At 47.3% G+C, this 14,162-nt stretch overlaps 1 protein-coding gene across 7 annotated transcripts in view; it reads right to left on the reverse strand.

Annotated features, from left to right (window-relative positions):
- Positions 1-1,155: 1,155 nt before the first annotated feature.
- The window catches only part of SCML4 (Scm polycomb group protein like 4), a 143,073-nt gene continuing 130,066 nt past the window's right edge, over positions 1,156-14,162 (reverse strand). For 3 of the 7 annotated variants that reach the window (XM_055390717.2, XM_019028681.4, XM_004044477.5), the window contains 2 exons: positions 7,095-7,240; positions 1,156-4,569 (listed from right to left, as the gene is read on the reverse strand). In XM_055390717.2, the coding sequence (XP_055246692.1) occupies positions 4,444-4,569; positions 7,095-7,240 (272 nt within the window). In that variant the 3' untranslated portion in view covers positions 1,156-4,443. Of the gene's footprint in view, positions 4,570-7,083; positions 7,241-14,162 lie in introns of all 7 variants that reach the window. The other 4 variants (XM_019028684.4, XM_019028685.4, XM_019028683.4 and 1 more) reach the window with 2 other exon arrangements.

Consider the following 14,162-nt stretch of genomic DNA (forward strand, 5'->3'; position numbering starts at 1 on the left):
TTTTAAAAAAAAAGTGAGTCCAATCCCCTTCCCCTCTCTCCCCAGTGGAGAAGAGCTGAGAAGTGGCCCCTTCAGAGCAGAGGTCAGACAGTGCCTGCCAACCACTTACATATATGTAAACCTGGCTGTTTCTTTAGAATGAGAGCAGAATATTTCCATCTTTCGAGACCTTCTGACAATGACTACATTTGAGTCCCTGGTCACCTATGGGCATCTCCAATTATCTTCAGAGATTTGAGAAAATTCTCCTAAAACCATCTCAAAAATAATTTAAAAAGAATTTTAATTAAAAAAATAAGAAATATTCCATACAGCACATAGATACAAAAATAGGTTATTGCAGCGTGAAGGGTTGGGGCTGTTAGTATTGCTGCTTTCATTGTTTTCCTAAGAAACTTATGGTGTAGGCCTCCCTTTCTCACTGGTTTCTTCTGCAGTAAACGAGCCCTAGTCCCATATTCCTTCCCAATGTATTTAATATAGTTGGTAGCAGCCCTGCTGCAGGGAAATGGTGGGAGTCTGGTGTACTCTCTGGTAGGTGCTAAACGCCCGCAACACAATTGTTCCCTTCCGTGGGCTCCCCGGCAAGGTGTCTCCCGAGAGTCACCTGGAGCCCAGGCTTGGCACATACAATCATCCTCCTGAGGGGGCAGGCCCAGAGCCCCAGAACAGCCCTGGTCACCCAGCTGCCTCCAGGGCACACCCTAGTAGCCTAAGAGGGGACACTTAATAGTAGCAACCAGACCACAGTGGGTTCTGCCTCCATATTGCAAACCAAGCAAAGGCAATGGCTCATATACTCCCAAGCACTCACTTCCTAAGGCTCTTCCAGCTACAGTGTCAGGAAACACACACACACACACACACACACACACACACACACACACACAGACAAGACCCACAGCTTTCACCTAAAGTCTTCGCACAGGGAATAATGTGATTCATGAAATATTTAAGAGGCCTTAGGCAATAGAATTGTCTCGATTTTTTCTTTCAAGTGTTTAACAGACAAGTGTAATTGGAAATGTTTGGAACATGAACACAGGCACACACACATACACACTCTAATTTGGAATTATGCAAAACGATATCATTATTCACTACGACCTGAAGCAAAGCTACTGCAATGGAATAATAAGTACCACATCTGTACAAGTGAGAGGCCCCCAAGTCCGCTCTCATTTGGACAAGGGTGACCCACGTGGCCTAACCCTTTAAGGTCTGTTTAGAGGAAATGGCCTGGTGTGTTTTACATTTGTGAAGCTATTTAGCCTCCTGGTTTGACAAGATTTTTGAGAGGGGTGAAAATTAATTATAATTGCAGTATTGCTACAATAATTTAGTTGGCTAATTGCATTTCAGTGCAGAAACAGTCAAGGAAGATTTTCCTCCCCAGGTTATTCTCTGATGTGGCAGCATTTATTTTAAGAGTAATGAGATTTTTAAAAAGTCAAACCTTAAATATCATGGCTTCAGCAATCTGTCCTGCTTAAAGTTTAATGCAAAATGAGATAGCACCTCCGTGAGAGAAGTTCCACGTGAACATGGATCCAGTTTTCTCCAAGACTTGAAATGAGAACATATCTCTCGCCTGAAAACTACTCAAGGGATCTCTTTGACATTGTTTGGGGCTGATTTTTATTTGAGAGCACCAGTGTTTGTGACTCTGTAGTGAAGGAGTCACTGATGAGGGTGGGTAGGAAGTTTTGAAAACTTAATACTGGAAGTCACTACATGAGGTATCTGTTGATGGAAGAGGTACCGCAAGTATCGGAAGATTGAGAAAAAAAAAAGAGGAGTGAAAAACCTGGATTGTTGTGGGATTTTTCTGGATCTCATTGTTTTCACACTGGCAGTTCTGAGTACATAACCTGCCCATGGCTGTTTTGAGGGAAATGTATCTAACTCTAAACCAGCAGTGAGCACTTACGATTAATAAATTCTTAAGAGACAGGCCCTACCACCTTAAAATCTTGAAGACTCTGCCCCAAGGCCTGATTCAAGGTACTTTTCTCAGGTGCTGAACCTGTCAGAGGCATTTGAACCAGAGCAACTCCATCTTGAATGGGAGCTGGGTAAAATGGGGCTGAGACCTACTGGGCTGCATTCCCAGATGGTTATGGCATTCTGAGTCACAGGATGAGACAGGAGGTCAGCACAAGATACAGGTCATAAAGACCTTCTGATAAAACAGGTTGCAGTAAAGAAGTTGGCTAAAACCCACCAAAACCAAGATGGCAACGAGAGTGACCTCTGGTTGTCCTCGCTGCTATACTACCACCAGTGCCATGACGGTTTTACAAATGCCATGGCAACATCAGGAAGTTACCCTATATGATCTAAAAGGGGGAGGCATGAATAATCCACCCCTTGTTTAGCATATCAAGAAATAACCATAAAAATGGGCAACCAGCAGCCCTCAGAGCTGCTTTGACTATGGGGTTGCCATTCTTTCATTCCTTTACTTTCTTAATAAACTTGCTTTCACTTTACTTTATGGACTCACCCTGAATTCTTTCTTGCATGAGATCCAAGAGCCCTCTCTTGGGGTCTGGATCGGGACCCCCTTCCTGTAACAAAATCACCAGACATCAAGCTCTTCTACAATCTAATAACTCAAGCTCAATTCAGTGAGCAAGTTTAGTACATTCTCCTCCTCCCCTTCTCTGCCATGCTCTCAGTCCAGCCACCATTTGTGTGTCTGAAAAGGAGGCTACTATGTGCTTTCTCAAGTACTGCACATGAAAGCGGGCCTAACGGCATGGCATGGACTATTTCTTATGGCCTTCATCTGGATTCTAACTATATAGAGGGTCACTCTGCAGATCTACCCAGGGCTGCCCTCAAGGTTATACAGGTCATGCTCTGTACAACGGCAGCTGATCAAGCGGTGAGGAGGTTGAGCCCCCACCCTGCTCCACTTGCCAGCTGAGACCCCTGCTCAGGTTGTATCCCAGAGAAAGGGGTGCCTTTTCTGATTCACCTTTGGGCGAAGGGAGGCCCTGAGTCATCCCTAACCCTCTCCCTCCCAGAAATTCCAAAATCTAATGTTCATCTCCTCATCTCCAACACTGTTGATGTCCTTTTAAGGAAGAGAATATGCACATGGCAAAGGCGAATTCATTTTGAAGATATGTTTTCTGCTCAGTGTGAAAGAAGAAGAAGAGAGGTGGAGGGAAACAGAGAAAAGAGAAGGATAAAACGAATGGTGGAGAAGTTGTGCCTCTGCCTAATAAATTGTGGATTCATTGTCCGTCTCTGGACACAGCTGCAAAGGAGCAGAAAATCAATTTTTTCTATTACTCCACGGTGAGGAAGGAAAACCTATTTGTAAATTGAATTAAACCCCATAATAGCATGTCTGTGTATTTGTTGAGGACTAGAAAAATTAGCCACAGATACAACTACATAACCCAGCAATGTAACTAGAAATCAACACTCTCCCATTTCAAAGCTTCGTTGAGACATTTTCTTTTCCTTTTTTAAAGAAACACCCATGGCTAAATGTCACTAAGATTCTTCGGCATGCCAACACTTCAACACCTCAATAAGGACTCTGGAAGGGAAGGAACTCCAAAGTCCCATCTGGGTAGAGCGTGCTTCCAAATTCTTGCCTTTGCTAGTTGAGTATCAGTCAGTCAGTCAATAATGATTGGATACGAACTAGACCCCTCTAGCTGATGGTTTCTTCCCAAGTCGCAATCTGTGGTGCTAACTGTGGAATAAATCCCCTGTTTCTGTGTGGGCTAGATCTTGTTCACAGACACCCTAACCCATCCACTCAGTACTGAACAATCCTGCTACTGCAGTCAGTGAGGGTCCTGAAATTTCATTAGCAGTCTGCCCTCTAGCGGAGAAACACAGTACTTCAGATTTTCTAGGAACAGAAAAGATTTTTTTTTTCCTTTTTCTTTCACGGCGTAAAATAATTCAAGTTTTCCAGATAGTGCAAGGTGAGGCAGTCATCTTCAGAAGTCAGCTTCCAGAGCTGAGGCAAACAAGGCTCACATGGATAGGTCCCCAGGTCAGAGTTAGAGGCAGATGGTGCTGAGGGGGGTGTCCCTGCAGAGACCGCAGGGACAAAGGTCCTTCTTTCATCCTTTGAACCCTCCAGAACTCTCCTTGGGCGTAAGCATTCAGTTCCCCACTCTCTCGTTATGCAAATAGGACCCACTTTAAGAGAAATCAGCATAACAGGGATGTTAAAAATCACAGGCTTTTGTAATTTTTTGGCAAATTATGAACACAGAGGAGCCTCTCGAAAAGGTCCGTGTTAAATTCTTCAAAAGGCAAAGATTCACAAGTTTTATAAAAAGACCACGTCTCTGTGGCTGTTAATTTTAAGAGGAGAGTCTATTTTGTGATGTTGGCGGGATATTGGTAAGGCAGAAGATAATCTTGAGATCTGTTGTTTTGGGTTTCGCTTCTGTCTTTTTAAAAACGTCAGAACTTGGCTTGCTTCAGTTTGTCAATGTGGTAGCAGAGTTTCAGTGCGGGTCCCAGCTTCAGGCCCAGGTACTTCATGACCATGTCACTCTTCAGCAACAGCAGAGCGTTGCCATCAATCTCCTGGTGGGATAGAATCAGAAGAAAGATAAACCCAGAAGATGGTCAGAGTCATCGAACAGTGGCTAAGGTTAAGGTGTGGTCAGGGGATGTGCTCAGGGCATATGGATTGATTTAGGCAGCATATTCTCTTGGTCCTGGGGCAAGGTCTTTTAAAATATTAAAGCAAACAAATACTGTGTTCTCCTCTCCCCATCATCTCCCTGGAGTCATTTGATACACGGGGTGTTTCATATTCCTGCCCTCCCCTCATAGAAGGAATCAAACACAACCCCATGTGTGTTCCCAATATCCCACTTAGGAAGTTTATCTCCTCATCCAAACTTGGCTAAAGGGGCAAAAACTGTCATCCACTAGACCCTGAAACTAGAGGGTCTTTCCATTCCAAACCCCCACTATTGCCCTAATTTCTCATTTCTTAGTAGGCCCACCTACCTTTAGCTGATAACAAAGCAACTCATTCCACCTATGGAAGATTTCAGGTGTGTTTAGCCCTGTCTATTCCACTAGATGGCCCTGCTTCATCTCAGGGTTCAGCACAAAGAACTACTAAGGGGACGAGCCAGTCCTTTGAGGTTTGGTCCCGGTGTTGCTGCCATTGGTCATTGAAAATGGTCACCCTCCAGAATGCATGCGGAGTTCATGAACCTAGCAAGGCTGGGCTTCCATGATCACCTTTAGTGCCATTTTCAGGTCACTGGAGACAAAGGGTAGAAATTTGAGGTGCTCAAGCCGGGAGAAGAGACATAGTTACAGGATTCATATAATGGCGCCAGGGTCACCAGCTCTCTCATTCATCTGCCCAGCCAGCCAGTACTGATGGAGCACCCACTCCATGTCACTCTCCATGTCTTTGGCAAAATGGCAGTAGGCAAGGCTTACCTGTGGGCCACTCCCAGGAGCCTCATTTTCTACTGTCTTTTATTTCCCTCACCTCCTGGACTCCCACTGTCTCCTCCCACCCTGGAAGACAGCCAGACTCCCCCTGCCCAAATCTGTCCAAGCATAACCCACTCTGTGGTTCTTGGTCTTAAGTCCCCATTGTTAGGTGAGGTCAACATATGCCTAATAAAAGGCAAGTGCTGAGTTAGATGAGAATCCTCCTAAGATTGGAGAGCATGATTTCTATGACAGAATCACCAAATAAAATAAGAAACAGGAAACAAAAATAATGGTCACTGTGGAAGGCAGAATAATGCTCCTTCCCCTCCATGCACGACGTCTGGATTCTAGTCCCCAAACCTGTGAATGTCAAGTTACACGGTGAAGGGGAATTAAGGTTGCAGATGGGATTAAGCTTGCTAATCAGCTGACTTTAAAGTAGGGAGATTATCCCGGATTATGGAGCCAGGTGGGTGGGGGGAGTGGCGGCTGTGTAATCACAAAGCTCCTTAAACGTGGAAGAAGACATCAGCAGTGAGAACCAGGGATGGCAGCCCGAGCAGCCGAACAGGCCTCAGCTTGATGTTACAGGCTTTAAAGATGATGGCAGGGGGACAGGAGCCAAGGACTGATGGTGGATCTAGAAGCCAGAAAAGACAACCAAGCGGATTCTCCCTAGAACCTCCAGAAGGAAAGGCAGCCTTGCTGGCTGAGCCCGCTGAGACCCATGCCAGGCTCCTGATCCCCAGAGTGGTAAGACAGAGAATGTATATTGTGTGAGGCAACTACGTTGGTGGTAATCTGTTACAGCACAATATAAAATGAGTACAGTGCCAGGCGCGGTGGCTCACACCTGTCATCCCAGCACTTTGGGATGAGACCAGCCTGGCCAACATGGTGAAACCCAGTCTCTACTAAAAATACAAAAATTAGCTGGGCGTGGTGGTGGGTGCCTGTAATCCCAGCTGCTCGGGCGGCTGAGGCACAAGAATTGCTTGAACTGGGAAGGCAGAGGCTGCAGTGAGCCGAGATTGAGATCGCACTACTGCATTCCAGCCTGGGCGACAGAATGAGACTCTGTCTCAAACAAAAACAAACAAAAACAAAATGCATATAGTAAGCCTGGCAGGTAAATTGTTGATTCTTATCTTTAAAAAAAAATTACCATCTCTATATTTTAGCATATCTCAAAATCATTATAATGCTATCTGCTCAGTGAAGGCTATCCGAGTCAGGAACCGTGCTGAACACCTTTTGTGCATTTTCTTATTTAATCCTCGAAGTGGTTTAGGAACAGGTGCTACTGCGGTTTGCCTGGCATGTCGTAGGTGTGCTGTGAATGTTTGTTGCATTCACAGACGGCTGGATGGGCAGGAAACAGGCACTCCTGACGAAGGCCAACATGAGAGAAGAGATGGGGCAAATATTCCTTTAAAAACAAATTAAGTGGTCATTCTGCTCTGAGGAGCCTGTGGTTGTACCTGTCCCTCTCATCTCTGGCTCCCTTGAGGGTGCCTGTAGGGCTTAGTTTAGAGCACCCCCCCCCCCCACCTCCCCTGGCAGCATCCCGCAGCTCCCTGGACCTCACTCTCCTTCCATGCCTGCTCCCTCAATCCCCTCCAAGGTCAAACCCACCACTCGCATACGTGCTTTCTGAAGAGCTCCACGTGAGGCCCCAGAGCCTGCGGGTCGGCGTCCTTCACAAACCACACCACGTCCTCCACTGTCCAGGCGGAGGGGTTCCTGCTCCGTGGCCGCCTGGCATTCTGCGCATCCTGAGAAGGGCTTGAGGCTGGATGGGGCACAGAGAGGGAGACCATGAGCCAGTGGGACAGGGCCTTGCACCTACCTGGTGCTGCCTGCCCCCACCTAGCCTGGAAGGGGGATCCTCAGTGCCCATGAGTCCAAGGAGCTGGCCTAAGTGACCTCCTGTCATAGGGAAAGGCTGTGAGTGGCAGCTCTATCAGCAGCCCAGAGTGCAGAAGGCCACTCCTAGATATATTACCCTCCCCATGTATGCCAAAGCTCTCTGCTCTCCCAGGAGAGGAAGCACTAGACAGTGGATTCCCTTCAACAGGCTGGAATTCCCACCCGAGTTGGAGTTTTCAAGACTCTCCTGCTCAGTTCTTTCTCGGCGGGCCCAGGGCCTCCTGAGCCTGGGTACTTGGTGACCAGGGCAAGTGTGCTAAGATGAGTGCCCAAATGAGCCTCATCACGTCAGTGAGGCCAGTGACTTGGGGTCCTTTCTGCCTCCATGGCGTTCACACTGAGAGGATAGAGGCATGGCAGAATTGAGGTGGCTTTTCGTTCTTCTCCACGGTCTCTGCAGAATGCAAGTCTGCCTCAGCATCCTCAGATCCATCCCTGGTCACACATGCAGAAAGACGTCCCCTCACTCACTGCCCCAGGTACACAATGAGTCCTTGCACGGCCCTCTGGGGCTGTCAGAGCATTTGCCCGGGTCTGCCCCACTACACTGTGAACTCCCTGACCGCAAATGGCCTAACCTATATCTGGTCCATAGCTGGTCCCTGGGAAATGGTTGCATAGAGCATTTCCCATGCAGCAGGTGAAAAGGCTCAGGACAGTGAAGGAGGAAGACAGCAATGAGTTCAATGGCCGGCAATATTTAGGGTAGATTTCTTGTGTGTGTATGTCCCAAACTAATTCATCCTCTTTCCCTAGAGCCAGCTCCTCTTCCTATCTCCCCCATTTTAGGAACCCACCTCTTTGTCCTCCCCTTTTTGTGTTTCCCACATTTAATTATTCTGAAGCTCCTGGGAGAATGCCTCTGATGCTGATGCCCTTCCACCCCTGCTGCCCCAGCCCCAGAGCCTGTCACCTAACCCCCTGCCATGGGTTCCTAATGGGTATTTTTGGGCCATGTCCTTTTCTTCCTACCGCCTACAACTGCCGCTGCCTCACATTCTCCCTAAGACCCATCTCCCCATGGGTCTCCCTTACCAACACACTGAGTCCTCATTCTACCTCAAGGTCAAGGGCTCTCTTGGTCTTAATAATATTTTTCCTTCTTAATGGAGGGGGAGAAGAGCTCTGGTGCCAGAGAGACCTAGGGACAGATCCTGGAGCTGCCCCTTGCTGGTGATTGGACCAGGATGTAGCTCATCATGTGTGAAATGGCAGTGCTTTCTACCTGGAGGGGCAGGTGTAAGGATGGAAATGGGATAGTGCCCTGCCCCGAGGCTGACCTATGTCAGGTGCTCCACCAAGGGCGGGAGCCTCCCTACCTTCCCCACATCCCTGCTCTCCTGTGCACCACCTGTCTGTCTGGGTACACTTGTTGTGACCGACCGAATGTCTCCCCAGCTTCCTTCCTCTGCCTGTGGCTGGTGCTTTGACTTCAACCTAGAAGGCATTCACCCTCTCTCCTTCCCACTCATGTTCCACCTGATGCCTTCGTGAACAGAAATGTTCTGTGCTTCCTGCAGCCTGCATGTCACCTTCCTACCCCTTTATTTTATTGTACTTTATTTATTTATTTTTCGAGACAGAGTTTCACTCTTGTTGCCCAGGCTGGAGTGCAGTGGCGTGATTTCTGCTCACTACAACCTCCACCTTCCGGGTTCAAGTGATTCTCCTGCCTCAGCCTTCTAAGTATCTGAGATTACAGGCGCCCACCATCACGCCCAGCTAATTCCTGTATTTTAGTAGAGATGGGGTTTCACCATGTTGGTCAGGCTGGTCGGGAACTCCTGACCTCAGGTGATCCACCCATCTTGGCCTCCCAAGGTGCTGGGTTTACAGGTATGAGCCACAGCACCCGGCTTCCTACCCCTTTATTCCTACATCTTTATTTGTTCATCTATCTCTTAAGGTGCTTTCACATTCCACTTCGTAGTACAATTATTTATGAACTTCTCTATAACCTCTAGTTAGATTTTTATTTCCTAAGGATTCCTCCCACTCACTCCACAAACATTGATTGAGCACCTTTTCTGTACCAGGTGCTAGGTGAAGCGTTTGGTGAAAAATACAAATGTGATCCTCTCATGACAGGGGTTATAATCGTTGACTCCTCCATGGCTCAGAGTACATATACAGTCATGCACCGCCTAAGGACGGTGGTCCCATAAGATGATAATGATTCTAGTTCCTATCGCCTAGTGATTTGTGTTGCAATTTTCTCCAGTATTCAGTACAGTAACATGCTGTACAGGTTTGTAGCCTAAAAGCAATAGGCTATACCACACCGCCTAGGTGTGTAGTAGACTATACCATCTAGGTTTGTGCAAGTACAACCTATGATTTTCACACAACATTGAAATGACCTAAGGATGCATTTCCCAGAATGTATCCCATTGAGTGATGCATGACTGTGTTTATAAATAGGGCTTGATAAATGTGAGATGAATCAATATACTCTGCAGACACAGTCTCGGTAACTTATACAAAAGCCTGTGTGTGTAATCTTTACTTCTATTTTAAGGCTAGAAAAAAGACAAGGCTCTGAACAATGAAGCGGCTTTCCTACAGAAGAATTCTAGTTAGAAGTTGAGAAGCCTTCACTTTATTTCCCTTCTTTAGATCTCGGGGCACAGTGGCTTTCTGCTGTCTCTGTCTCCTTCCTCCTTTTAATGTGCCTGAGACGTGCATGCTGCTCCATTAGCACTGAGGAAAATACAGCATCACATTTCTGCGTCTGTCCTAAATGCATAATGGTTTGGCTGAGAATTGGACTGACTTTGAGATTTTCCCTGCCTCTTCCTTGTGGGACCTGGAAGGGTCCCATAAGGTGGTTTGGCACGGGGCATTTTTCTGGGAATCTGTTATTGCACCCTGGAGCCATCTGAATGCTGATCCACACTTATTAAAGATGATTTCACTCCATTTAAAGACATCTGCACTCAACATGGGGACGAGGAATCACGGAAATCACATTGCCTTTGGATCCTGCCCCATCAGAACATTGGCGTTAATCAGGGTGATAATAGATGCTCTGATTACAAAGGCTGGAAGTCTTTAGTGCCAAGAATAATTTTAGAGTGATCAGAGCAGAGGTCAAATCTAATTTCCTGCATTTGACAGGAAGGGGGGAAAACCCAGACCAATTAACAGCATCATTCACAGGAACCTAGAGTCCTTTGAGCTAGGTCAGGGAAACACTTTCCCTTCAACTACAGTGTTGAAGGGCTGAGCCAGGTGGCTGGTTTGTCTTTAAGGAGGAGGCTCTCAGGACAATTGCTGTGGAGGGAAAGAGATAACTGAGATGGCAAAGTGGGCTCTGTTCCTGGTACCTGGGGCTTGCTGTGGGCACTTTTCACTTTTCCAGGATGGAGCAGAGGCAGCAGGGGCCTGGCTCGGGCGTGTTTCTTAGGGGGCCTTTTAGTCATACAAGACAGAGGGCAGCAGGCAGCCTAAGTCACACCTCGGGAGCTGCTCCTGATCCAAAGCACATAGATTCGCTTTAGAAAGGAAGAAAAATGGAGCTTTCCAGTGGCAGGTTTGCAGAGCCTCACAGTGGTCTGTGCTCACAAAAATAATAAATACACTAGCCACTCCCTCTCCAGCTGCGGCGAAGGTGTCAGGAAGACAGATGGGTGGAGCCTGGTGCAGCTGCGGCAGGCAGATGTGATAGATCAACAGTAAGACATGATGGATGTGGAAAAGTCTTGCTCCTAAGCAGACAGAGCATGCCAAGAAGCACTGGCCAGACACCTTTGTGAGCAGGCAGAGTTCTCCAATGAGGACATCGTGCTTGGTCTTGTCATTCCCTGCCAGAGGCATGTGAAAAGTGAAACCTAGTTATGAATGGATTAAATATGCTTGTTTCTGAAGCTGAACTCACATTTACCAGAGCTAGGATGACTATGAGTCAGTGTTTCAAAGCAATCCCGATTCTCACAGCACAGGTACTTGCACACTCTCTGTGAATCTCCCTCTGCCTTACACATGCCCATGAGCACATCCATACGTACGTAATTTCCTTTCACTCATTCATAATTCAGGAGAAACTCTTTAGCTAACAACAGAGTCATGTGGAGGAGCGGAATTAGCAGTGAGCTGGGAGTCAGAAACCCCTGCCACCCACCAGCCATGTGATCGACTCTCTGCTTCTCTGTTGTAAAATAAAAGGGCTTGATCTCTAAGCCCCTGCCAGCCCCTTATGACACTGTGTAACCCCTCCCACCTCAGGCTGTTCACACGAAGGGAGTCACTTCCTCCCACAGCTGAAGGCTGCATCAGTGTGTCCACATGCAAAACACACCGAGTGCAGCCACAGCCAGGCTTCCCGTCCCTCCTGGGCTCCGATCATTCTCTGCGGACCTCATTGGCTTCATCTATAAATTGTGAATATTATTTGCTGCTTCTTAAGACTATTTTAAGAATCAAGAGAATGTGTCTCAGGGCTGGAGCCTGACCATAAGAATCTTAGAGACAGGAAGGTCATTGTCTCCGACAGGGACCCCTGTGTCCTCAGGCTGCCTGTGAGCTGCCCAGGCCCTCTTGGTTTCTGGCACCTGGAACTGGGTTGGGAGGACCGGGGCTGGCAAAGGGAAGGGGAGGGAGATCTGTTCTCAGCATCTCCAAGTGACCTGCTCCCACTAGATGCATCCTTTCTAGATACAATGCCATTATCAAATGTGTGACGTGCCCAGGTTAGCCCACGATTATGGCAAAATCACATGGCTTGAAACAGTGCTGTTTTTCATTATTTCTATCTGTTGCCCAGGCTGGAGTGTAGTGGGGTGATCTCGGCTCACTGCAACCTCCGCCTCCCAGGTTCAAGTGATTCTCCTGCCTCAGCCTCCCGAGTAGCTGGGATTATAGGCAAGCACCACTCACTCTATCTAGAGTTTTCAAGATGCCATGAGGTGAGAGAGATGAGAGGGAAGAGAGCCCACTCAATCCTTAGAGTTTAATCCGATTTTTCTTTTCAATTATTTGAGACCAGATGGCCTGCCTGTGTGAGGAGAGAGCATGTCTCTAGAAACAAGGAGAGACCATGGGCTTGAAGTCAAGCTGAGCTGAGCTAGATTCCTTCTTGGTCACCAGAAGACACTGTGACCTCCTAGCAAGCACTGTTACCTCTGCTGGGAAGCCTCCAGCCATCCCTCCTCCCTACTGACCCTCCCTGGTTGTCTTTCCTCCTGCTTATTCCAGCCAGCTCCACTGCCCCTTCTCTGGGAAGCCTTTCCAGACTCCGAAGGGTAGGCTCAGCCACTCCCTCCCCATCTGATTCTCCCACAGCATCCACACTTCTCCCTGACAGCAATCATCACAACTGTAATGAAATTAGTGTAATAATTTGTTGACATTTGTCTCCCTGGAGTTGCAAACCCTCAGAGAACAGGGCCGGTGTCCATCTTGTTCACAGCTCTGTCCTCAGATGTGAGAAGAGCCCCTGGCACACTGTGCCCAGGAAGTCTCTGCTGGCTAGGACCAACCAAAACCTGAGTCTTAACTGCCTGCTCTATAAAACACCTCATTGAGCTGTTGCAAGGATTAAATGGCATAATGTTGTAAAGCATTAAACAGGATTACTCATTAGGTAGTTGCTGTTCTTCTTATTATGATGATGTCATTCCATAAATGGCCAGTAGATTTGTTTTCCTAAATCCCAGGGCCACCAGCTCACTCCCGTGTTCAGAAATGTCTGGTTTACAGTTACTACAGAGCAAAGTCCCATCTGCTTGAAATGGATCCCAAACCTCCAGCATGGTTTCCCTGGTGTCCCTGCACAAACTCTTTTTTTTTTTTTTTTTTTTTTTGAGATGAAGTCCAGGCTGCAGTGCAGTGGCATGATCTCGGCTCATTGCAACCTCCACCTCCCGAGTAGCTGGGATTACAGGCATGTGCCGCCACACCCAGCTAATTTTTGTATTTTTAGTAGGGACAGGGTTTCACCATATTGACTGGGCTGGTCTTGAACTACTGACCTCAGATGATCTGCCCACCTCTGCCTCCCAAAGTGCTGGGATTACAGGTGTGAGCCACTGCGTCTGGCCCCTGCACAAACCCTTTAATTAATCAGCTCTTGCCATGCTTTTGTCCACTTCACCTCCTCACATACAATGCTGTTCTCATTCTTCTTTTTCTAGCTAAATTGTCTCCATCCCTCACCCAATGCCAGGCCCTATCAAATAAAAATCCAACCACAGGAGGCATTTGGGTTGTAATAGCAATATCAGATTGACTTCGTTTCTTGATTCTGAATCTTGGACCTAGTTGTGGTTGGGAATTCTACAGTGTGTCTTGTTAAATGCCCAAGTCAGGAAGCTTTTGTTATCCAAAACCTCTTTATAGCTCTTGGTGATTATATCTTGGATGAGAGACAAGGAAGAGCTCTCAAACTTTCACCAGAGCATCAGCAGACACCAGGAAAATGTGCCCTGTGAACACATCCCCTTGGAGCCCACTGGCAGCAGAGACAGACGTGATATATCACAACTGCAGGAAGCTAAAGGTAAGTACCGCCAGAGAGAGAAGGCTGAGGAGTTTGTCAAGTCATCAATACCCACCCTTCTGCCTGCAGCCTCATGCAGTTTTCTGGCTTCTGTGGTTTTAAACCATTTTGATTAGTACCATGGGGAAAATGCCATTTCTAAGTCTCTTCCATGGTTTATGACTTGGGTCAAACTCCCTTAAAGAGGTATGGTTTTTTTGATGATAACTGCTTTTTACTTGGGATGGAACTTCAGAGCAATATTGAACAGTCATTTGGGTGGGAGGGTGGGGTGTGGGGGGACCCACAG

The sequence above is a fragment of the Gorilla gorilla genome, chromosome 5, assembly GCF_029281585.2.
Source record: "Gorilla gorilla gorilla isolate KB3781 chromosome 5, NHGRI_mGorGor1-v2.1_pri, whole genome shotgun sequence".
In the NCBI taxonomy this organism is placed as follows: Eukaryota; Metazoa; Chordata; class Mammalia; order Primates; family Hominidae; genus Gorilla; species Gorilla gorilla.